Source organism: Bos mutus, chromosome 7 (assembly GCF_027580195.1).
Source record: "Bos mutus isolate GX-2022 chromosome 7, NWIPB_WYAK_1.1, whole genome shotgun sequence".
NCBI classification, from domain to species: Eukaryota; Metazoa; Chordata; class Mammalia; order Artiodactyla; family Bovidae; genus Bos; species Bos mutus.
Window position 1 is genome coordinate 88253730 of NC_091623.1, and position 26668 is coordinate 88280397.

A 26668-nucleotide genomic window follows, 5' to 3' on the forward strand; every position below is an offset into this window, starting at 1 on the left:
CTTCTATCCTATGCATGGTATATAAAGATGCAAAAACATTCCACTTGTTTTAGAAAGGGAGAAAACCACCAAAGTACTATGGTAAAAGGGAGAGCATCATTTAAATCATATCTCTCAATCAGCAGTTACAGCATCAGTTCACAGTAAATTCTAACTCAGCTAAAGATCCCCTCTGCAGCCATGAAATTAAAAGATGCTTGCTCCTTGGAAGTTAAGTTATGACCAACCTAGACAGCATATTAAAAAGGAAAGACATTACTTTGCCAACAAAGGTCTGTCTAGTCAAAGCTATGGTTTTTCCTGTAGTCATGTATGGATGTGAGAGTTGGACTATAAAGAAAGCTGAGTGCTGAAGAATTGATGCTTTTGAACTGTGGTGTTGGAGAAGACTCTTGAGAGTCCCTTGGACTGCAAAGAGATCCAGTCAGTCCATCCTAAAGGAAATCAGTCCTGAAGATTCATTGAAGGACTGATGCTGAAGTTGAAACTCAATCCTTTGGCCACCTGATGCGAAGAACTGCCTCACTTAAAAAGATCTTGACGTGGGAAAGATTAAAGGCAGGAGGAGAAGGGGACAACAGAGGATGAGATGGGTGGATGGCATCACAACTCAATGGACATGAGTTTGAGTAAACTCCAGGAGTTGGTGATGGATAAGGAGGCATGGAATGCTACAGTCCATGGGGTCGCAAAGAGTTGGACACAACTGAGCTACTAAACTGAACTGAAATATCTCCTCATTCCCTGACATAACATACAGGTCCTAGCCCAAGGCATAGAAAGTGCCTTAGGAGCATTATCCATATCTAGCACTGAAATATTCTCTTGGAAAATGTCATGAACAAGTATGACTGTACTCATTTGAGCAATAAGCCAACAGGTAATATTTTGTTTGCTTGTTTTTAAAGACAAACAAAAGCAACATGAACCTGAACTTAATTAAAGTTGTTTGTAATTATTTAATTAGATTTATAACACTGAACATATTCATTCTGGCCAGGGACGCTTCTTCTCTTCTAAAGGATTGGTTGGCAGAGATTTCATGTGCTTTGTGATTTTTCCTAATCCTTAATTTCATCTCCTGTTGAGGTGAGGATGCTCATAATCGTGTTCAGGTAATTGCTTTATCAAATGGTTTAATTGTGCATTCAACAGAACTGACAACAAGAAGGTTATTCTTCCTAATGTGTTTTTAACAAAAGCACTGACTAATTACATGGCATTCTATTCAGGGCATTTGAGAAGAAGAAATGAAAACCTATTCTTCAAATCTTGGTTAAACACATGTTTGCATATACAGCATAGAAATAAGTGGTAAAATAATTAGTTGCATTGCTTCCTTCTGCTATAACTTCATAGCTAATCTGCATGTTGAAGCAGACCATGTAAATTCTGAGGATGCATTTTCACCATGGGTGGTGTCTCAACATCTGTGCTTTCTGAAAATGTCACGATAACCATTTTGCCTGAAAGTTTATCCTTAGGAGCCAAAAAGACTTATTTTGGCATGTTCCAAAAAGAAATAAAAGCTTAATACAACTGAGGATAGGTGTACCTCATGATTAGAAGGAAATATTACAACACTAGGCCAAATGGTTTAAAAGATTTCTGAATCAAAATGGTGCTGAATCTATTTTATTTTAGATGAAATTCCTCTTCAACTAGATAACTAACATGTCTGGTATGGACCTGTATTATATGTTCCTTTTTTGTCTACCATTTCTAGAAACACGTGTAGGCCAAGTCATTTCAGTCATGTCCAATTCTTTGCGACCCCATGGACTGTAGATCACCAGGCTTCTCTGTCCATGGTATTCTCCAAGCAAGAATACTTGCATGGGCTGCCACGCCCTCCTCCAGGAGATCTTTCCAACCCAGGGATTGAATTCTGTCTCCAGCGGCTCCTGCATCGCAGGCAGATTCTTTACCAGTGAGCCACCAGAGAAGCCCCTCCTAGAAACACAGTACACCTTAACACATTCTGATACGCTCAAGCCAGTGTCATTTAGCTAAGGCCTGTAATGACACAAATATTTAATAATATTCAATATTTTAAAAGGTGATTATACAATACACTACTTTAAAATTTTTATTCAGTCCAGTAAATACTCTTTCCCTCTTTTTTTCTGGTTAAAAACACACACACACACACACACTACACTTGATCAAAGTGAAGGGTAGAGTTAAGAGGGTCACGTGACCATAGTATTTAATTAAAGGATGGACACACAGTTCAAAAACAGCTGATTGGAATCCTTTCCTGGGATTGAGACACAGATATTGGCAAATTTCTTTGCATTTTCTAGGCTAGAAGCAAATAAATCTGGGGCTGTCAAAATCTATATTTCTTGCCAAGGGGAGAAAGCCTCTTGGCAGAATGAAGCCAAGCAGAGACGGACAAAGATGAGAAAGAAGGAAAGGCAGTGTTGTCAACACTGAATTTCCGCTTCTTTCTCTGAGGTCTGCCTACCCCCGTATACTTTCTAGCCTTGAATGCCAGTAAATCTTCATTTTTTGATGAAGCTAAGTTTGAGTTATGTTTCTGTCACTTGAAATCAAAAGCGTCCTGATGATACAGCTGGTATTTTATATTACTTTTCAGATGGCGTTTAACTCGTAGAAGTAAAGACTGTCATTCAAGAATCAGACAGACCATGGTTCAAATATCTACTCTGCTGCCAAGAGCTGTGCTGACCTTGGACAAAGTTTCACTTTTCTCCTCTTTGAGACTGCTAGTGGTCTCGACCACAAAAGTTTATTGTGAGAATTAAATGGAATAATGGAGAAAATAGAATACTACAGCACTTAGTACAATATCAGAGTATCTAATATATGTTCAATAATTAAGTACTGTTGTTTTGCTGTTATTGCCACTGTTGTTACTATTTAAAATAATACTAGGGTAGAGGCTTCTAGATTACTCCAGTATACACTGCATTCTTCTTTTTAATAATACCACTCTCAAATTTTAGCTGGGTATAGAGCTGCCCTGGAGAAGGCAATGGCAACCCACTCCAGTATTCTTGCCTGGAGAATCCCAGGGACAGCGGAGCCTGGTGGGCTGCTGTCTATGGGGTCGCACAGAGTTGGACATGACTGAAGCAACTTAGCAGCAGCAGCATAGAGCTGCCCAGAAAGAAACCCTCATTTCCCAGCCTCTCCTGCAGCTTGGCATAGTCTTATGATTAAGTTATGGCCAGCAGGATGTGAGCAGAAGGGACCTTAGTGACTTACAGACCTTGCTTCCTCTCTTTCCTCCTAACTGGCTGGACACAGCAGCCACTTTGAATCCAGAAGCTCAGTAGTTCCAACTGCTGAGGATGACAAAACAATAAAGTAAAGGATGCTGGTCATTGATTGACAGTCTAGAGGCAGCATGTTGGCCCCAGGCTGCTTATCTTCAGAATGTTTCCAAGAGAGAAAAGTAAAACTGTATCCCTTTTAAGACTCTGTTCCATTTGGACTTTTGCTATAGCAGCCAGAACATATATCCTAATATACAATAAATATCTTATATATTATTTATTCCTGTTCCTTCCCAAAACCTCATGAAAGAGAAGAGGGAATGACAGCCAAACAAGGGCAAGAACTAATAGTTGAGGGTTTTCATACTACAAACACTAACTTCTCATTGTTCATTGAGGTTCAGCACCCTCAGACTGAAGAAAGGATGATGAAAATCAACAAGACCTCAGGGTGTGGTGGGGGTAAAAGCAAAGTTGGGGTATCTGGCATGGAGGACTTGTCCCCAAACTTCAAGCTGGTTAATGTATACAACAAACTTGCTTAGAGTTGGTTAGCTGCCACTAAGTATGTCTCCAAAGACATGACACTTCTCATGTTAGCTTTTTTCTAAGCTACATAAAATTAAAATATTAATAGTGAAACCTGACCCGACTCCCTCATCAGACCTTTGATGTCCACGTGGTCTAGAGGCACATGATCCAACCCTCTCCTCCCATGACCACCTGAGAGCAGGTAGGGATGGGGTTGGGTAGTTCTTAGTTCTTAATTCCCCTACAGGGCTGGATACATGGCTGCATGCAATGTCCTGCCTAATTGCTGCTATACCGCTTGTTCCTAGGACCATGACCACCACCATGGTGCTCCAGTTTCCTCCTGCACAAAATGTGCAAAGGCAGGTCTTCCACCTCATTGTCCAATCATCTTCTCTTCTGCATAGTCAGTCAGAGAAAAATATTGTATATTAACGTGCATATGTGGAATCTAGAAAAGTGGCATAGATGATCTTATTTGCAAAGCAGAAATAGAGACACAGATATAGGAAACAAATGTATGGATACCAAGGAGGAGGGAGGTGCGATGAACTGAGAGACTGGGATTGACATATATATATACACTATCAACAGTACATATAAAACAGATAACTAATGAGAACCTACTCTATAGTACAAGGAACTTCACTCAGTGCTCTGTGGTGACCTAAATGGAAAGGAAATGCAAAAAAAGGGATATGTGTATACATCTAGCTGATTGGCTTTGCTGTACAGCAGAAACTAGCAAAACACTGTAAAGCAACTATACGCCAATAACAATTAATTTTTAAAAAAGTGAGGCCCTCACCAAGGAGCCATTTGCAAGTGAAGACAATTCTCACCCAGCAAGTTCTATGGAGACAGGGCTATCTAAAAATATCCCTGAGAACACTGACAGCATCAACGCAGCCAAAAAGCAGCGGAACTGCATATAAAAATCACCCATGCCTGTCGTGGACACAGGGCCACAGAAGTCTGCAGGAGACTAAGAAGACACACCGAGCCTGATGCTATCTTGAGAAGGCTCATAGATTCAGGCCTGGATTCATGCTAACCCTCAGAACAGACTGTTCATGGGAAATGCCGGCCAACAGAGACTCCATTTGCCAAGAAGTTCAAACATGACCTTTACTTGGTAGCAACTGTTGGAAACTATTAAGACGACTCTGAAAATAATATAATCCTCAGCGACAATATGTTGAAAGAAATGCCAAGCCTGTAAGGCAAGTTTTCTTTCCCCCTCCTTCACGTGCCCATTCTCAGAACAGAGGAGAACCGTCCTCCTCCACAGCACTTCCTAACTGGGCATCTCTCTCCTGCATCCAGATAGAAAGGAGCCATTTGCTAATTGTTTCACAGCAGTTAATGAATAAATGTTGTTGGGAGGGGAGGGGCAGAGCAGAGGACTGTTTGCCTGCTAGTTTCCCCAATCCCAACAGCCAGGCTGATGCCAGGGAACAAGGTTCCCAGGGGCAAGCCAAGAACCCTCTCCTTCCTCCATACGGCTTCTGCCTCAATATAAGCAGGCCCAGCCCTGACAGCTGAGCTCTGGTCACGTAGGTATAAAAATAGAGAGGCATCAAGGAAATCCTATTAAAAGAGGTCTGACCATGGAGAGGACTTCCCTAGCAGTTCAGTGGTTAAGAATGCACGCTTTCATTGCAGGGGGCACGGGTTTGATCCCTGGTCCAGAAACTAAGATCCTGTATCCCACATGATGTGGTCGAAAATAAATCAATAAAAACAAATTGTAAAAAAGGCCCAGCCAGGAGAGAGTCAGCAGGGCCAGAACATGGAGCCATGGGGAACTCCACCCTAGCTGCCTTCTGAGTTCCCAGGACCCCAGCATTGTTCCACATCTGCTCACACTTTTCCCAAAGACCTCTCCCCTCCAGAGGGAGGAAGAGCTGAGACTGCCCACCTGAAGCCTGGGCTAGCTAGACAGTGACGCTTCCCCTCTTACAGGTAAAATTATAAGTTAGCAGCCAGAACCCCAGGAGTTTTCATCTTTCTGTGCATTTAACAGCAGAGAAAGGCAAGGCACTCACAGATGCCAGGCTCCCTCTGGTTTAGGCTGAGGCCACGGAGCCATTGGTAAGAGCAACTGCAAGTCCCACCGGGACCCAGATGGTGAAAATGTCCTTCTGTTGAGCTCAAAGCTAAAATGACTCTCTATATTTGAAACTGAGACAGTCGCCAAGTCCAGCTATGACTTCCTGAATGCCTCTTCTGACTGCATTCTATCCCGCTCTGCAACCACCATACAAGTCCAGTCCTGCCCTGACCACTCCTGGTGTACAGCCAGAGTAAGTGGAGGCAAAATATAGATCCTTAGTAAGACCACCGGGATTCTTAGGGTGAAGTCCCACCCCTCTCATTTGGCCTTCAATGCCCTGGAAAAGTGGTCCCTGATAGTTTTCGAGCCTCATTTCTGTAGGTAGTTAAGCCACTATCCCCAGTCCATGTGTGACAGCACCACAGCAGTGCTTCAAGGGGGTTCTTGCTGTGTTTCATCTCTTCAGCTCCCTCTTTGCTCTGATGAAATGAGCTGTCTATATCTCCCACCCCGATCTGTACCCTGGGCGACTCCTTCCAGGTTTAAGATCTCAGTGAACCATTGCTTCCCTCTAAGAAGACTACTCACACCTCCAAACTGGTTGAGGTGGCTCTGTTCCATGTCCCGCAGCACCCCAAACATCCCTTATCTGAACACCTAGTTTAATGAAAGGAGACTGCTCCGTAACCTACCTTCCTTGTGAATTCTGTGAAAAGAGGGCTTTGTCTTTTGCATCATCCCCAGCATTTAGCATAATGTGCGACAGTAAGAAAGAATTCACCAAACACTTACCAAATTTCTGGACTGCTTCAGTTTTCCTCACCAGGACCTCAGGGCAAGTTAAATGATGAGGGTCATCCTTACTGTCTAGAAGCCACATCGAGGGGCAGGGTCTCCACCGTGCTCTACCATGCCAGGCCTCTGCTTGCCTGTTCCCAGTGGTTTCTGTCCCTTATCTGTTGTGGGTTATGCTTTATAGAGTCTGAATACAGAGTCATTTATTGCCATGTAACATCTTATATCCCTTCATCTCCAGACTCTGTGCCTTCTTGTAGATTTTATCTTTGATCCTGGGGGAGTCACAGAGCTCTGAGTAGCATCCCTGGTGCTAGGTCACTGAAAGAGCCCTGCTACAGACTGAGGTTCTAAATGCATCTCCCTCTGTTCTAGGAGCTCCTGATCGTTCAGAGTCCAGAGCAGAAAGAAAGTTCGTTCGATGGAACCTAAAGACAAACACCAAGAGAACAGAGCTGACACTCTCTGTCCTCCCCCTGCTCCTGACGGCACGCCCCAGACTTCTGATCCATCTGTGAAAGGGTTAGCACTTCCCCTGGAACACTGTGACGGTTTCTTACAGATTTCCTTGATGGTGGTGGGACTGGGTTGTAATACATTTTTGCCAAATTTTTTGTGAATTTGATTTATGACATAAAATCACTTCTAGTTATACATGCATCCTGGACTCCTCTGTCCTTTGTTTCTTGACCCCAATGACCTCAAAAAGGTCATAACTCCAGGGGATGGGAAGTCATTTGTTCACTAATAGTCAACGCATTCACTCTATTAAGTGCCCGTCTATTGGCAGTCCTGTGACAGCTTTGTCTGGGAGACTAAAATGTGCTCTTGAACCTCAGTAGAGAAGTGGTTGTGGATATAGGGGTAATAACTAAAGCACTCCAATAAGTGAACCTGACCAGTCTGAAATATCTCCCCTGAAAGGAAGTTTAATTGTACACCACAAGGGTTTAGAATTGGTCTTGGCTTCAGAGGTCTTGGGCAGTCAATGCACACCTTCAGCATTTTATTCATTCCTTTTGGAAAAAGAGAATTTCAACTTTCTAGAAGTTAAGATAGAAAACTAGGAAACTAATGTCAAAAACCAACGTTCACACCATTTTCCTGGGCTTCCCAGGTGGTGCTAGTGGTAAAGAACCTGCCTGCCAATGCAGGAGACATAAGAGACGCGGGTTTGAACCCTGGGTTAGGAAGGTCCCCTGGAGGAGGGCATGGCAACGCACTCCAGTATTCTTGCTTGGAGAATCCAATGGACAGAGGAGTCTGGCAGGCTACAGCCCATAGAGTCAGAGGGAGTCAGACACGACTGAAGCGACTTAGCACGCACACACACCATTTTTTCAGTGCAATGATGGCCCTCCACGAGTCCCTCCCCTCTGTTTTAACTTGATTAGAATTGTGTGATTACATATAACCAGGCAGGAAGCTTGAGAATCAAACTCTGCCACTGCGTTTGACTCTTTGGGCCTCAGGCTACCCTACACGGAGGATGGGGAGAAGGGTACTACAACTTCTGATGAGAAGGCTTTTGCTCCAAGAAAAGACAGCTGACCAGGTCTGGGAAGCAGGACTGAGGCAGGTGCAGGAATTCAGGGGCACTAGAGGAATAACAGGCTGGGGCTGGAGCTGGGGCAGGCTTTGGGGCTCTGCCCAGCAGACTCTGGAAGCCATTTCTCTTTTGAGGAATCATTCTTGATTCAAAGGAGCCTTTCAAATTCTGATCCTGCCTCTCAAACAAGCTATTTATCACTACCTGTAAGCAAGCAACCTTCTCTAACACAAAAAGCCAACTTTCCTGCCCAAACTGCAGGGGGGCCCTGACCAGCAAACATTTGCAGAGACATTCCCTGGGCAACTGACAGCATTTCAAGCCACATCTGACAGGTTACGACTGCTCCTTGTAGCTCAAGGGTCACAGGGAGCTAAAAGCACTTGAAGCTCCTCCTGCGAATAAGAGACAGAGGCGAGCAGGCAGGGTGTTGCTGGAGTCTGATGTGCAATGTGCCACCTGCCCAAATAGCCCCTGATCACTCACTGACACTTCATGGCTCGTCTCCAATCACAGATGCCAAGATCAGACAGTTCACTCCGAAGCTGGAGGGAATAACTGAACAGCACAAACTGGAGCTTCACAAAGACAGACTCGTTGCAAGGAGCCCCTCTCTGCCAGGGCCCCCGGGTGGATGTTTAGCTAAGCAACTTGGCCCAGGGTGGGGATGGCTGATTTCTCTCAGTTACCGAGCTCTCTGGAACCCAATCACTAAAATTCGGGAAGGGCTGCACAAACTGGAATCTCGCCATTCCTTCTCAGTGGGAATCTGCAAGGGCTCCTCTCTCTCGTCCATGATACTGAGCACCCACTGTGTGTCCTGTGCCTGGTGAAGGCAGAGGGGCATTATTTCTGCCTCTAGGACTACACACTCTTAAGAAAGACATGTGCAAGAAGGTACTTACAGTAACAAGTGTCCCATAAGCTTGGCACAGCCCAGCCACCTGCTCACCTTCCTAGCTTTGACTGAAGGTCTCCTCCTGGACCATTCTCACATCCTCTGCTTCCTCCTCCCCTGTGCCTCTCCCTTATTGTCAGAGCCACCATCAGGGCATACTCTCAGTTCTTCGAATTCATCATCCTGCCTTAGGGCCTTGGCCCATGCTATCTTTTCTATCTAGAACATTTTTCTGGTTCCTTCAGGGTCAGGGGAGCAGGGAATAGGGGAAGGTGGGCATACTTAGCCAGGTTGGGCTGGGCTATCTGGCCAGGAAGTTCTTGGCCATGATGCTGGGCGGAGAAGCTGTAATTCACACAGCATGTCTCAGGTTGGGGGGTGGGGGGTAAGGATTACAGACTTAGGTCAGGAGGAAGAACCAACATGCTTCTTTCCACTCCATCATACATTCCCAAGCACCCGGCACAGAGCCTGGTGCATAGGAAGGGCTCCAGCGAAACCTGCTCAAAGAACAAAGGAATGACTACCAAGCAGTAATGGCAGTACTGAGCTCCTAAAGCAGATTACACAGGTCTGGGTCCAAGCGAGACAAACCTTCGGCTTCCCACTTTGCTACATATATTCCCTTTGGTAAGAAAACTGTGAAATACAGAGAGAATAAAAGTCTACTTTCATTGAATAAAAAGACATGACTCACATCAAGAAGAGTCAGTAGAAAAGCCTGGCACAGCCTCACCATAATCCAAATAAGCTTCCAAGGACAGCAGAGGGGACCCCCGGCCTGTGCCATCTCCATGGTGTAAAGATCAGATGGTGAGGGGACCACAGAGAATGGAAGCCATGCACCACGCAGTGGGGAATGGACAGAGGTGGGACCAGCCTAACAGCCCAAGCCCAGGGACCACACAGCCACATGGCCATGAACGCCCAAGGAGTCACCATCTGTGACTCTCGTCATCCCCGACTCTATTCTGCAAATGAACTTTCCACAGGAAACAAGGAGATGAAAGTGGGACAGCTGTGGCTAGAGGGGATGGGAGGGTCAGAGCCTCACTCCTTGCCCCCCACCCACGTCTCACAGAAAGTTCCTGAGACTCCTGCACACAACTCTTCACACGTAGCATTAAGGAGGGTATTGAATTATACTTGTTGAATAAGAGAACAAATAGGTAAACCCTTATCAATTTTGTGGTTTCTTTTTCTTCCATTCATTAACCCAGTGAAATTTCCATTCCCAAACACAGATGGACAACCTTTACCCAAGGAGACTATTCGGAATTCCAAGAACAAAATCTCCCTCCTTCACCCTGGTGATGCCTGCCCCTCTGCCTCGAATTCCTTTTATTAGAGCCCAGATGAAAAGCTCCTCTTCTTTTCCTCATTACTCTGATAAGAATAAACAGACCCACTTTATCCCTAGTTCCTTTTTCTATGAAATCATTTTCTCTTCATCGATTTGAGTTAAAGTGACCCGTCTCCATACTAGCAAGCCCCCGCCCATTAGACTGCAAGGCCTGAAGTCCCCAGAGAAAGGAACGGCAGACCCTCTAGCCCCGGGTCTGGTGTCACACTGGACACATTCTAGATACACAACAAATGCTGCTTGAACATGTGCTGACATCACTCACCTTCCTTTCACCTCGCCGTCCCTAAGACGTGGTGCCCCCTTCATGGGTCCCCTCATATCTTGGCTACCCATCAGCTAGGTTGAATGACTCACATCTTTGGAACAGTTTGCTCCCTCATCGACTCCAGGAAGCTGGTCTAGAATCACTTCAGGACCACAGGCCACTCTTGGAATCACCCTTCTTCCCCTTAGCCCTTGATCACTCCAGTTACATGGATCATAATGATTTTATCTCATCTCTTCGGTCAAAGAGTCTATTCCTGTGGCAGCTTATCAAAGGCAAGACCTCAAGTCCACCAAGATTCACAGGGTCCTGTTTCTGCCCAGAGAGCCTTGTCAGAACAAGCAGACACAGAGTACTTCTTGATGACAAGAAAAAAAAAGACAATGAAGAAAACTGACCTTGGATGTATAGGTGTGGCCATCGGAGCCACAGACCATGGCTGACTGTGCCGCGGGGCAGGGCTTGCACTTGACCAGATTCGAAGGTCCGACCCAGTGCTTGTGGACCACTGTCCCCTTCTTTTGCCTGAGGATGAAAAAAAGAGGGCATAAGTAACTGTCGCTCCAGTTTCCAGGGGTCTTTCTCCTCCAGGTTACCTGGATAAAGGCCAAGTAAAAGAGGGCTGGTCAAACAGTCCCGCGCATCCCCAAGTCCCCTGGCTGGCATCCGCATGGAGTCCAGCTCACTGATAGCAGGCAGGGGACAGTTCCAAAAACCTAGGTTCACCCACCAGATGGACAGGAGAAAGCAATGTGGCCACTAAAAATGTAGTAAACACATGACTTACTTTTTTTAATTGGAATATAATTGCTTTACAAGGTTGTGCCAGTTTCTGCCATATAGTACAGTGAATCAACTATAGGTCTACATATATGGCTCCCTCTTGAACCTCCCTCCCACCTTCTCACCCCCCATCCCACCCGCCCAAGCCAACACAGAGCACTGAGCTCCCTGTGCTGAAGAGACATTGACAACACACTAGAAAGACAATGAGAAACTGACTCTGTCAGTTCCTCCAGCCCCCTGAGGAGGGTGGCAGATCACAGGTGTCCCCACTCAGCACCCAGAGCCTCAGATGCCTCCAGGGCTGATGAGCATCCTCAAGGAGGAGGACGCACAGACGACTCAGAGAGTAGTCTAGATAGAAGCAAACACAACCAAACGGCTTTATCACAGCTGTGGAAAAGCATCTCTGGATATGTTTTAAAGCAATTTCAGTCCAGCTTTCAATTTGCCATGCGACAGCGGCTCTGAGGTGATGTCACTTTCAGCTGCTAAAATCATCAGAATTCTACTCTTTCATTCCAGCTCCTGCATCTCCCTAGCCTAACCTTTGTCATAATGATAAATGGCGCTATTAGGATGGCTTATGTCCACGGAAAGAGCCCTGTCCTCATATCATAAACCACCAAAATCAAGGCCTGCAGTTACGGCCACCCTTCCTCTCTTAGAGGAGCTGCTTTTCCAGCAGACCGTTGGGAGCCACATCCCTGGCCAAGGGGCCAGGGCTGGGTGGCGGACAGGCAAGCCAGGTGGGTACTGTGCCCTTGACACACTTTGCCTGGGCCATCCTCTGAGGGGCTTAGTTGGGCTCCAGAGCCAGAAAATACAAGTCCAAACCTCAGCTCTGCCACTTACCGTGCCATCACAGCAGGATATTTCACCCTGTAAGTTTCAGTTTCCTTATCTTTAAAGTGGTGGGGGGTCGGGGGACAAGGAATAGTATCTCTTTCAAGCAGATAGTATGAGGATTAAAATGGCTCATGTATGTAAATGACTCAGTACAACGCCTGGAAAAAAGGGAGCAATCAAAATGTCATTACCATTATTATTGTTTCGTCATTATATCGTGTCTTACTCTTTGTGACCCTGTGGGCTGTAGCCAGCCAGGCTCCTCTGTCCACGGGATTTCCCAGGCAAGAATACTGGAGTGGGTTCCCATTTCCTTCTCAAGGAGATCGTCTTGATCCAAGGATTGAACCCACATCCCTTGCATTGGCAAAGTGAATTCTTTACCACTGAGTCACCAGGGAAGCCCATTATCATTATTATATGCCCTATCAGATGGAGCTGTAGGGAATGAAAGCACCATTGCCATAAATATGTGACTTAAGTCTAAGGCCCTAGGTTTGGAGTTGGTGCTGAACTCCCCAGAACTCACGGGCCACAAGGAGTAAATCTTTTCTGCCAAGTGTAGAAGGGATCTTCAGCACCTCGGGAATTCAGGTGTGGCATCTGATGTGACCTACCCTCTTCCAAATGAACAACAGTGAGACACAAATGGCATCCACCAACTTGGTTCTTATCCTACCTCAATCCTGTCCCAGCGATTTGTGGGAGGCAGTAAGAGGAAGGAGGTCCGTTTGGGGAATTACTGGGTTGGCCCAAAAGTTTGCTCGCTTATGGGAAACCCAAATGAACTTTCTGGCCAACCCAATACCTTGGCGGTTGACATCAGGAGGGTGACCACACACCCTGTGCACAACACCTTAGAGAAACTGGGGACCCCAGGCCAGACAGGGTCATAGACTGAGCCCATCTGAACAATGAACTCGGAAAGGAAGTCCTATGAGGGCACTTGGGATGGCTGGTCCAGATGACTCATTTTACTCACAGGGACAACTAAAACCAAGCTGGGGAAGGGTTTGCCCACCGGAAAGGATTGGTGGCTAGGTAATGGTGACAATCACACAGCCACAGAGTGTCGGGATGGCTTTCCTTCAACCCTCCTCAGACACACTTAGATGACTCACCTGAATGATTCGCTGGGGGCACCTACACGTTCACCACTAGGGCTCCTCTCTCCAATGCCTCCCTGCTTCCTCAGCAGTTACTCACCTTGTCCCTGCCTCTCTGTCTGGAATAAAAACATCTACTGTTCACATTTCTAAATCACATGGATATGGGTCTCCTATTATCTTTAACCAAACACACTTTCTTCTTTCAAGATGTATTCTGCACTACAGAAAAAGGGATGGGAGGGGATGAGACTCCAGGCAGCAGACAAGCAGGCTGCCGGCACGGGCTTTAATCTCGGAGTGGGTGATTCCTTCAGAAGAACACCACACATTTATCATCATTCTCACAGCAGATTGTCTGACGCTGATAATGAATCAGCAAATACAGGCAGCAGTTCTGTGTCTGGCAGCCTCTCTCCTGGGTCAGTCCCCAGCGTGTGCGCCCATAGCCAAAGTAATTCTTGTTTTGAGTTCCCAGAGAGTGGTAATAAAGTCTAGAAAGTGGGCAGCTTTGCTGGAGCAGACTACCATGTATGATGATGCCCCAGAGGAAGGCAGATGGCAGGAGCTTAGCCAAAGGCAGGCCAGGGAGAAGTGAATGCTGAGTCACTGGCATTAAGGAAAAGATAGAACTACCAATTAATCACCAGCCAGTAAAGATGCGTCATCCCTGTCTCTGGACCTGAACTTCACCATTAAATACATTAAGGGGAGACAAAGAGATGAGGCTTTCTAGGGCTTCCTAGTGGTCTGGGGCATCAAGGATGCTCAATATAGCCTTGTTGGGTGAGTGGGTGGATCCCTGAGTGCTGACCACTGCACTGGTTACTAGCAGTTAATCACAAAATCACAGACTGAGCCTGAAAACCCCTTAAAATGAATCTAGTCTAAGGACTTTAGTTTATAAATGAGGAATTGGACACACAAGTGAATAGCAGAAGTGAAGTGCCCACTGTCACAAAGAAATACAGCCAAGTTACTTCATATACATTTGTCAAGTTGAAGTTACCCTGAAATTGACTGCATTTCTCTGGGAACATTTTAATTCCCTACTTTGGCATCTACATTTTCACTATCAAGGCTCAGTCTTATCAATAAAGCCCTTCTGAAACACTGTCCCTGACTCTACACCTGTGGAGGAGGAAGCTCTCGCTCATACCCCATGCCAGGTGGTCATGGATCATGCCCAGGAGGAACCACCTCTGACCCTGGGATGCCCTGGGGACTAAAGGTACAAAGGCCAAAGCATGCTGAGTTTTCCCAATTCTAATGAGACAAGCATACCTGTTACATTCAGACAAACTCAAGTATTTCTTATTCCACTAGGACTCGTGAGAAAATGGCACCCAAATCAGTACTCTCTGTCCAGAGGCCAAATTACACAAATGTACAAGTAGATGTGAGCCCAAGGAAGCATAACTTCCCTGGTTATTGGGTATATATTTCAATCCCTGCAATTCAGTGCAAACCATAAAAAATAACCAACCCAGGTGAGGCAAGGGACTAAGCTTTCAGGCTCTCAGATATTTCACTTCTTGAGTCAATGAAGAGTGAAATCCGATGAAGGTGTCTTGATGGCACTGCTATTCCCGGTGTCACAGACATTAATCAACTGGGGCGACACAAGCAATTTAGTCTGGGAGGCAGGTCCTGCCAGCCCTCCCTTTGGCCTCAAAACCCTACCTCCACCCCAGTCTGGCTGGTGCCAGGGGCAGCCACGCCTCCCACCCTATTCTCGGCTCCACACAGAAAATCTAAGCTGAAAAGGGAAGACAATCAGGAGATCACCAGCATTGCTTCCTCTCTTTCGGTCAATTGCTTATCCTTATCTCTTCAAGAAAATTAGAGATACCAAGGGAACATTTCATGCAAAGATGGGCTCGATAAAGGACAGAAATGGTATGGACCTAACAGAAGCAGAAGATATTAAGAAGAGGTGGCAAGAATACACAGAAGAACTGTACAGAAAAGATCTTCACGACCAAGATAATCACGATGGTGTGATCACTGACCTAGAGCCAGACATCCTGGAATGTGAAGTCAAGTGGGCCTTAGAAAGCATCACTATGAACAAAGCTAGTGGAGGTGATGGAATTCCAGTGGAGTTATTTCAAATCCTGAAAGATGATGCTGTGAAAGTGCTGCATTCAATATGCCAGCAAATTTGGAAAACTCAGCAGTGGGCACAGGACTGGACAAGGTCAGTTTTCATTCCAAACCCAAAGAAAGGCAATGCCAAAGAATGCTCAAACTACCGCACAATTGCACTCATCTGACACGCTAGTAAAGTAATGCTCAAAATTCTCTAAGCCAGACTTCAGCAACATGTGAACCGTGAACTTCAGATGTTCAAGCTGGTTTTAGAAAAGGCAGAGGAACCAGAGATCAAATTGCCAACATCTGCTGGATCATGGAAAAAGCAAGAGAGTTCCAGAAAAACATCTATTTCTGCTTTATTGACTATGCCAAAGCCTTTGACTGTGTGGATCACAATAAACTGTGGAAAATTCTGAAAGAGATGGGAATACCAGACCACCTGATCTGCCTCTTGAGAAACCTATATGCAGGTCAGGAAGCAACAGTTAGAACTGGACATGGAACAACAGACTGGTTCCAAATAGGAAAAGGAGTACGTCAAGGCTATATATTGTCACCCTGTTTATTTAACTTTTATGCAGAGTACATTATGAGAAATGCTGGACTGGAAGAAGCACAAGCTGGAATCAAGATTTCCGGGAGAAATATCAATAACCTCAGATATGCAGATGACACCACTCTTATGGCAGAAAGTGAAGAGGAACTAAAAAGCCTCTTGATGAAAGTGAAAGAGGAGAGTGGAAAAAGTTGGCTTAAAGCTCAACATTCAGAAAACAAAGATCATGGCATCTGGTCCCATCACTTCATGGGAAATAGATGGGGAAACAGTGGAAACAGTGTCAGACTTTATTTTTGGGGGCTCCAGAATCACTGCAGATGGTGACTGCAGCCATGAAATTAAAAGACGCTTACTCCTTGGAAGAAAAGTTATGACCAAACTAGATAGCATATTGAAAAGCAGAGACATTACTTTGCCAACAATGGTCTGTCTAGTCAAGGCTATGGTTTTTCCCGTAGTCATGTATGGATGTGAGAGTTGGACTGTGAAGAAGGCTGAGCGCCGAAGAATCGATGCTTTTGAACTGTGGTGTTGGAGAAGACTCTTGAGAGTCCCTTGGACTGCAAGGAGATCCAACCAGTACATTGTGAAGGAGATCAGCCCTGGGTGTTTTTTGGAAGGAATGATGCTAAGGCTGAAACTCCAGTACTTTGACCACCTCATGCAAAGCGTTAACTCATTGGAAAAGACTCCGATGCTGGGAGGGATTGGGGGCAGGAGAAGAAGGGGACGACAGAGGATGAGATGGCTGGATGGCATCACTGACTCGATGGACGTGAGTCTGAGTGAACTCCGGGAGCTGGTGATGGACAGGGAGGCCTGGCGTGCTGCAATTCATGGGGTTGCAAAGAGTCAGACACGACTGAGCTACTGAACTGAACTGAACTGAATCTTTTTTTTTAAGTTTACCAAATTCCCAGCATGTATGTATGCTTTTGAAGCAGTAAGATGATTCTTAAGGACAAATCTGATGATGCGATTCCATGCTTAAACCCTCCATCTTCTCACCCCCTGGGGCCTGTCTGAACTTCTAGTTTTGGTGTTAAACTGACCGAGCCTATCTTCACCGGGCCACTATCTGTCCACTTTCCTCCCCAACCCTCCACCACACACATCCATGCATATACACACATACCTATGCATGTACATACACACATACACCATGCAGACACCCCCCATACATGCATACACACACACACACCCCATGCACACACAGTCTTGCATGCAGGCATGGACACACACACACGCATGTATGCATGCACACATGTGTACATATACGCTGACCGCCAACACCAAATATTTTTGCTCCAGCCACTCTTTGCTACTTCCCAGAGCCCACCAAAGAACTCTGCGCCATCGTGTGGATTTTTCCCAGATCTGAAACACGTTCATCCCCACCCACGTTTCTCCCCTTCACTCCTGCCTGCCTCATAAGGCTTTCTTCAAGGCCTAGTTCAAAACTCCCCTCCCCCAGGAAGCCACCCAGGGCCCTTCCCACAGGCAGGCAGGCTGCACTCCCAGTCCAGCATGGTCCTGTGATCACTTGTGGTCCCCAACTTGTCTGTAAGCAAGCATCTTTATTAGGCTGGATCAATGTTAAGATGCCATTATGATTCAGACAGGACCTGGGGTACACCCAGGCTAAAAGCCTTGGTGCCCATCCTGGACATTCCCCTCCCCGTGCTCAACACTTCTCCCCATCACTCAAGTCCTACTGATTCTATCCCCAGCCAGCCACATCAGCCCCTTACATATGTCATGCTAACTTGAATCTGTATGACTTGGTAAATAAATGCTTTCTACCTATATAGCAAATGTCTGCCCCTTGTCCAAGCTTCAAATTGACTGCTTCCCATGCAGTTTCTTTGCCCTCTGGGAGCCCTACCCGAAGAAGAATTAATCATGTGCGTGCATCTGAGCATGCTCAGTAGCTTCAGTTGTGTCTGACTCCTTGCAACCCTATGGACTGTGGTCCGCCAAGCAACTCTATCCACGAGATTCTCCAGGCAAGAACACTCAAGTGGGTAGCCATGCCCTTCTCCAGGGGGTCTTCCCGACCCAGGGATTGAACCCATGTCTCCTGCATTGCAGGCAGATTCTTCACCACTGAGCCACCAGGGAAGCCCAGCGTTAATCACGTTCATATCCAACTGTGACGGTCACCACAGCACAAAGCAGTTCACTGTGTGTCTATCTTCCACAACAAATTGCATGTTCCTCAAGGAGAGTGACTGGGCCTTAATCATATTTGTGATCCTGGGGCTTGGAAACATGGTTGACCCTTGGGACATGGGTGTGCTCAGTGAAATACATGAATTTATTAATTTGGACCTTCAGAATTTTCTCCTTTTATTTCTGGAAATTATTAGCACTAACTGGAAGACAAAAATAGCATGTGGTTTAAGCAGCAAGAATTCAATAGACTGAGAAATTCTAATTCAGACTTGAAAAACAATTAGCAAAAATGTCTAAAGACAGCAGGGAAGTGGGTAGAGGGCTCTCCTGTATATATGAGGGCTAAGGGACTCCCCATCTTTTGAAAGTAGGTTGCCTCCAAAGCTAGGAGAGGACCTCCAAGGCACAGGTTCCAAATTCCCAACTGATAATAATTTTCCAATTTGAGAATGAAAAATGAGAATTCTCAAGAAATCTTAACTGTTACTGAAATAATTTTTTCTATATTCTTCTCAATACTATATTTAAGTGTTTTTTTAAATCAAATAGGATACAGTAAGTTTAGTAGTATTTATAAAGAAATGTAGCTTAAAGTGAAAATCCAAATACTAGAAATTGCCAGCAAACACTGGTGGGTGGTGTTCAAATACTGTGATACTTGGACCTCCTAGCAAGTTAACAGCACAGCACAGAATCGCGTGTTGACATTTGTTCTAAAACTACTTTTTGGAACACCACTCAGAGGATTTCCATAAGGTATACTATGCAAATACATTTATTAATATTCATTTTATTTACAAGAGCAACTCACCACTGGCAGCAGAGTGGATGACGACTACATTCTTATAAGATGACAATAACTACAAGTAAGATAGACCAGATCATGACAGCTCTTCCCTGTCCTAGTTCCTGATAACTGGTTGACCAGTTGACCTGGTTGACCTTAACCTTCAAGTCCACTTTTCAGCATTTCCTGTTTTTGCCTCCCACTGGACCCAGCCACTCCTTACTCTGAGATCCCCACCCTAGCCACTTGAGGCAGATCCCAAACCCTGCCACTTCCCCATGTGATAAGCAAGGGAATCTTTGATGACATGAGTTGTAACTCAGTATTTCATTTGACCATGGGCAGAATAGGGTCATAATCAGGGCCCACAGTAAGTAAAGCAGTATCAGAACAAAGACTTCCACAGTAATTTTTCCAGCAATAAATATATATGCCAGTATAAACTTCCTGATATCAATCCCAGAGGATGAAATTCAACATTGTGTATCAAAAATACTTGCACAATGCAGCAGGGCTGGGGGCCGCTAAGACTGTCTGTAGAATTGCTGACTTTTTTCAGTTATTGAAGAAGATAAGACCACTACATTTTATTCAATACACTGTGCATTCTAAACATGTTTGCATAACTTTTGATAGAAATGTTTTACTCTGCATATGAACAGCTGGTAAAAGAGGAAAGCAAATTCTAGATCACAAATAGTAGCAGCAACACTCCAGCTATTTTACATGACTGCTAGACATCCCTCTAAATGCTGATCACACTTCCCTGACTCCTCACCCACAATGACCCCCTGGTGGTAGATGCTATCATTAACCCATTTTATAGAAGCAAAAAAGCAGAGGTCTGTTTAACCAGTCCCAGTCCCTTCTTCTCTGACCTGTCTTTGTTCTCTCATCAAATCTCTATGGCAGACCTGTCAGCTCAGAGGCCTAGAGAACCCACCCAGGAGCCAACCCTTTCCAGTAATCACAGTGTCTGTTTGCTGGCAGCCAGGATCACTGCATCTTATTATCATGTTAATATCAAACTGCCCATTGAAAATGAAGATTGAATTTGTTTGCAAAATCAGAACTAATTGCTTCTGAAACAAGGATGGAAGATACTCAGACAGTTGATACGGTGACTATGTTGAACCAGAGACAAAATAATGAATGCTAATTAAAAGGGAAAATATGTTAACCATTGAAATAATCTGTCCTGTAAAATGAAGCTATAATTCCTCCATTGTTAGAGTTATTTGAGTCATTATACTAAGTCATAAAATGACACAGGAGGAGTATAATGGCTTGTGTCATTTCAAAAGCTGCTTTGTGAGAGAGACAGACTCCCACGTGAGACAAGCTACACCCTGGTATCTGTGGGCTCAGGAGTCTCTTTCCCAAATGAAGAAGGTCCCAGATATAAGATCCTGTCCAGAGAGAGTTCAGGTTTCCTAATAAACAGATGCCTATTAGAGAACTGTGGAAAAAAATGCCCAGTCTCTGTGGAGTAACTTTTGAGCACCTTGGAGTGTTGTAAGCACCACCAGGCCCTCACATGGTGCAAACACAAGCTGTTTACAGAAGCTTAAAATTTTAAAGGGCAAATATATAATAATGAGCATAGCAGCTAAACATTTATTGAGGCCTTATTATTCTGCTGGTACTATTATTACTACCAACAAGAGTAAGTAACATGTTCTGAGCTCTTACAATGTTCCAGGCCCTTTACATGAACTGTCACATTCACACCTGCCAGCAGCTCCAAGGAGGAGAAAAGTGATGGTAGAAATGGGAAGAAGTGTGAGGAGTGAGCCAGGGAGAGTTTGTGAGCAAAGAAGACCTACTGGATGGGAAGGACCAAGACCACAAGGTGGACCCTGGTCATCAGGGAGAAGCACCTACTAATTCACTGATTCAGGCCTGCACATCACTCACAGTAAGCCAGCACCCTGTGTGGCTTCATTCCATCTGGCTTGGCCCAAGTAAGGAGGCTGAGCATGTGATATCTCCCAGGTCAAGGCTCAAATGCATCAGAAGAGACAAGCAGGTGCCAGAATCAACAGAAAGCCCTCAATGCCCCGGCATACTCCCAAGCCACCACCACATCAGCTTACTACTTCAAACCCATAGGAAAAGTATGTATTTTTAGTTTTTAGAGCAGAATCAGGGCCACCAAAAAGACATGTGGCTGGTATGGATGCAATTCCAAAAGTAGGAACTTCTGTGTGTGTGTGAATGTCAACCTCTGGCCTGCAATTCATTTCAACTTGAGCCTCCGTGACCTGCCTTTCACCTGAGCTGTGTAATGGCCCAGGCAGCTGGAAAAGCATCTAACCTTCAAAGATGACAAGATTCAATAGCCAGAGGAGAGTTTCCAAAAACATTGTATGTGCATGTAGAAAAGAGCTGGAAATGCATTAAGAGGGCACATACCAGGGAACACACCCTCTGCCAGGTAGGAGTGAGGGTGTGAGAAAGGGAACTTCAGCTTTGTCACTCCATATATCTAGTATCTGACTCTATACCAGGTATTGCTGGTTTAATCTGTTCAAAATCTAAACATGGAAGGTATTTTCAGAAATTTAAAAGAAATGCATGTTGTCAAGCCTACCCTTCACTGCCAGCCGTGCCTCTCTCCAGTAATGTTTGAAAAAGTCAAGGTGATTGAAATAGAAGATCTTTCAGGTGCAGGAAGGAGGGCTGAATAAAGGAAGTTCATCTGCATAAAAGCATCGGGGAATACTCAAAAGATTCTGGTGAAGACCAACAGGTCAGATCTATTGAACTATGTTTCTTCATTACTGTATTTTCAGGGCCTATTTAAGCAAAGCTATCAAAGCTGAAGGTATAATTCTTCCAAAGGTGGTTAGGATCCTGGAGACAGTCTATTTACTAAACATTCATAACAAACGTACTGCACTGCGCTGTGCTTAGTCACTCAGTTGTGTCCAAATCTTTGTGACCCCATGGACTATAGCCCGCCCGGCTCCTCTATCCATAGCAAGTATCCAGGCAAGAATACTGGAGTGGGTTGCCACGCCCTCCTCCAGGGGATCTTCCCAACCCAGGGATCAAACCCAGGTCTCCTGCATTGCAGGCGGATTCTTTACCGTCCAACCTACCAGGGAAACCCAATATACCTACTATGTGCCAGTAATTGGGTAAAGAATTCAAAGATCATACTAGCATTGTGTTAAATGTACTTCCTAAAACACATATTACTTGTAACAATTCTTTGTAAACGTAATGATATTTAATTATTCTGAATGACTGAATTTATTTGGGATAGGTGTTACCTTAACTGTTTTTATTCTTACTCACATCTTGAGACAGTAAAGAGTCTCTGCCCATGGACTTCTCCAGGAAAGAATACTGGAGTGGATTGCCATTCCCTTCTCCAGGGACTGAAACCTCATCTTCTGCTTGGCAGGCGGATTCTTTACCACTGAGCCACCAGGGAAGCCCAAAGAGTCTCACAGACTGCTGACTTGCTCAAGAAAATTTCTAACAGCAAGACATTCACTATTTATTTCAGGACCCCCATCACCACCCTCAGGCCATTCTACATTTAAGAGTGTCAGAAGCAGTTTGTGGGCCAATGGCTAAAGGCCAAAAGGAAAGGAAGTTGCCAGATTATAAACCCAGATCTCTGGTGTTCTCCCATTCTGCACATTACTTGAATCAAGGTTTCCTTATACTTGAAACCAAACAGATATGTCCAGGGATCCTCATCAAACCTAAACTCACAATGCCCTCAAGTGTCTCCTGACCAGATCAGGAGGATTAGCGGGCGGATGTGATTATGTAAATTCCACTAAGTGCTCAGAGACTGTCTGCAGTCACCTTCCATTAAGGCAACGACACAACATGGCCAGTGGCACCAGGGGCTGGGAGGCAGGGGTTTTAACTCAGAGTTCAGCTTGTGGAAGAGCTCTGGGGCCGCTGGGGCCTGCATGCAAAACCAGTCTGTGTGGGTGGGTGCACATGTGCACGCACGCATGCACACACCACACACACACACACAGAGACATTTACAGGCCACAACTAAAATTCTGCTTTGTTAATGAAAAGTGCTAAGCCAGCAGTGTAATAGCAGCTATTAGGGAAATATAAGTGAACAGTTAAGCTTCCTTTATTCCCTTAGGATAATGGATAGCAGTGTACTGTTTTAAAAATCCACTTCTCCCTAAAAGGGAGCAGAAGAGAAACTGTCACTATTACCCAAAGACCTTTGGCATCCCCATTTGACTTCTTGTTTGCTGATCGTCTTTGTTTGCTGGTCCAAGAAAGCAAGGTCCCTTTCTAGACCTGAGACCTTAGAGGAAATCTTTTAGCAACGGACACACTAATTGGGAAAAAAAAAAATCAAATATTAAGCAAGAAGCCTAGGGCTGAGAATTTCCACTGCCTCTCTCCCTGAGCATTCCTGATCCTCCCTCTCTGCAGGAGGGAACAGAAGTACTGCGGGTTTTGCTACAGCTTCCAGCTAAGTGTATGTGAGCTCAGGTGTGCACACGAGGCTGAGTGCAGGTACATGCAATTCTGTCACTGGCTCTGTGATGTCATCTTCGAAAATATATTCTTACATTCCTGGGAGGTGATTCATTATTATGGGACATGTGCACGAGGGAAGAAATAGCCACATTTGTTTTCTAGTCACCAGCAACAAAGCCCATTCTGGGAGGGCTACATATGACCTAATAGGAAGAATAAGTCAGCAAAATTAAACAGAGGAGGGTAGATGGCATTAGGGACATTGCCTCTTTAGGTCAGGCCCAGAGCTGAAGCTGAAGTTCCAATACTTTGGCTACCTGATGCGAAGAGCTGACTCATTGGAAAAGACCCTGATGCTGGGAAAGACTGAGGGCAGGAGGAGAAGGGGATGACAGAGGATGAGATGGTTGGATGGCATCACCAACTCAATGGACATGAGTCTGAGCAAACTCCGGGAGACAGTGAAGGACAGGGAAGCCTAATGTGCTACAGTTCATGGGGTTGCAAAGAGTCAGACATGACTGAGAGCCTGGAATGAGACAGGCTGGAAGCTGATAGAGACATGGATCCAAGGAGATTCGGCTGAACACCAATATCTGCAAACTATCAACACGACACCACTCACCACCAGTATTGCAGAACGCAAGCACAGTCACATCTACATTGTAACTTTCACTTGATCTGAAAGCTTTCTCCAAGCCAAGGTTGGAGCCACTGACAAACTCCTCACCTCTGCAGCAGCCCAGCTGGTAGGGGATTTTCTGGGTGGGGAGGCCAAGGATGAAGCCTAGTTCTCTTGGTCTTGTGCTTTCTCAACACCTTCTCCTTCCAGGTTCCTCTCACCTTTTCCCAAGGACCAGCTCCACTGCCACCCCTCCTGGAAGAAGTCTCAAACAGCCCTTCCCTTCCCCCAAGCACGTCTGTCCCATGGCCATTGTTCCCAGTCCGTTGTTCATGCCCCACAGGCCTTTAGCACTGGCCACTTTGGACTATGCTCACTGAGGTCCCCAGCTCCTCCCACATACAGAAAAGATGCTCAAGGATGTATTGGCACAGAGAGCAGTAACCCTGTGTCCAAATGCTATTCCAGAGTAGAACCTGGACCAATGTATAAAGGTTACTAACAGAAAATATCTGACTCAATACAAGGAAGACATCTCACAGAGTGAGAACTGTCCAAGGACAGAGGTTCCATCTCAGAAGTTTGGGGATGGAGGCTCCCAGTACCACAAGAGTTTAAGCAGACGTCATTTGAAGGAAGGGGATTCTACAAAAGGCATGCTCTGATTTCTGTAAGCATTCTTATATGTGATGGATAATAAGGAGGCTGTTTCTTTTTTTTTAATATTGTAGTCAAGTACACTGAACATCCTTGAATATATACATGTATCTGTATTTGCTTCCATGAGATAGGGTGTCCAAAATGGAACCAAGGGGCCAATGAGGTCAAAATACCCACTGGAAATGTTGTACCAATTTGCACCCTGAAGGAAGCATTGGTCCATTATCCCAACCCTGTGTTCTGAAGACAGCTACCAAGATTTGCAGAGTAAAGTGCTTAGATTCACCACCAAAGGTCCACAGGTAATCAGCAGAGCCATTAAGAGCAGCAAGCCAATTTCACCCCATAACATGAAGTTAAAAAAAAAAAAAAAAAGGCACATGGAAAAATTGCTGAAGTTAGAAAGCAAGTAGATGAGCAGGAAATCAAGTGTCACCCCAGTATGTGCCAGTCAGTTGGCAAGTACTCTGTGAGGTCACACAGGGGGCAGACAGCAGCAGCTGTGGTCCAGGCCCCCTCCCTGGCACCAGGTGGACCAAGCCTCCTGGCACCAGGCTTCTCCCCAGGACAGAGGATGGACCCTCAAGACTGCTACCTGCTGTTTTCCCAAGTTTCTTATTGGCTGAGCAGGCACCTTGGGCTGGAGTATTTCTCCCTAGCTTACTCTCAAGGACAGGAAGGGCCAGTCGCAAGGGCCAAGGAGGAGAGGCAGACCTCAGAGACAGGAGATTCTGGAGCCTGCAAGCCTCCTGGATGAAGCAAGACAGTGAATTTAGGCCAGTCACCAAGAACCACAATGGAGTCACAGAAAGCTATTCAGTCTTGGCCTGTGGTGGCTGGCAGAGTGCATCCCCAGTGGTGCCCTTCTCCTGTTTTCTTCCTGAAGGTAGATCCAAAGGCCATTCTGTAGTCCTCAGCAAACACAGACCTCCAGCTCTGAGGGACCCAAGGGGTGGATGAGATGGATGATACCTGACCATCAACAAGGCCAAGTCTCTGGCCCCAAAGGATGGTTGACCTTCAGATATATCTAGTCACAGAGCACAGAGAGAGGTGGGCTGTAAGGAAGCTGCCAGCCACCAAGTCAGGGCAGGGAAAAGAATCAGGGTATGATGCCCCGCCCCCCACCAAGAATAGGGCCACTTCCACACCACGGTGACATACAGGTTACCTCCAGGTTCCCCATGGGGTTTCACAGGCACTTCTTAGTATTTTCTGGGTGTCTAGGAATGTGGTAGGTGCTATGCAGAAAATAGAGGGAATACAATATGCTGTTGACCTCATGATAAGAGCCCTAACCCTCACCTGCAGCATCATTGTGCAAGTTGGCTGACCCATCAGAGCTTCTAAGTAAGTCCATCAGCTTGGCCCTGCACCTCCAGCTCCTTTCATGACTCAACTGATTCATTCATCCATGAAGTATGTTGTGAATACCTGCAGGGTGTGAAGACCTGGAGTCACACTCCAGAGGGAACTAGATATTATGAGTAAGTGGGATGAGCATGATCAGGGTGGAGTGGGGGTAGGGGACATACTCTGCTGGTAGGGTACTCACTAACCATGACAACTGACACAACCCCCACACGACAAACAGAAAGACCTTGGCAGATGTGAACTCACATGAGCCTGGCAAGAATCGTCACCCCACCTTCTGGTTCCTTGAGCATCTGGAGTCTCATATGAGAAACTAACTTTCATTGAACACCTACTATGTTCCAGCATCATTTTAAAGTCATCCTCTGATGAGAAAATGCAGATTGCATGTAGGGAAGTATCTGGAAGTCTAAGAAGCCCTTATACAGAAGATGAGCTTTGAGCAGCCTTGCCCTGGTCCCCCATCTCTGCCACA

General features: G+C 45.5%; 1 protein-coding gene across 1 annotated transcript in view; it reads right to left on the reverse strand.

Annotated features, from left to right (window-relative positions):
• Positions 1-26668, reverse strand: part of SPOCK1 (SPARC (osteonectin), cwcv and kazal like domains proteoglycan 1) — a 583379-nt gene that overhangs the window by 164671 nt on the left and 392040 nt on the right. Inside the window, exon 5 of the mRNA XM_070374382.1 lies at positions 11104-11230. Within this exon, the coding sequence (XP_070230483.1) occupies positions 11104-11230 (127 nt within the window). The remainder of the gene's footprint in view (positions 1-11103; positions 11231-26668) is intronic.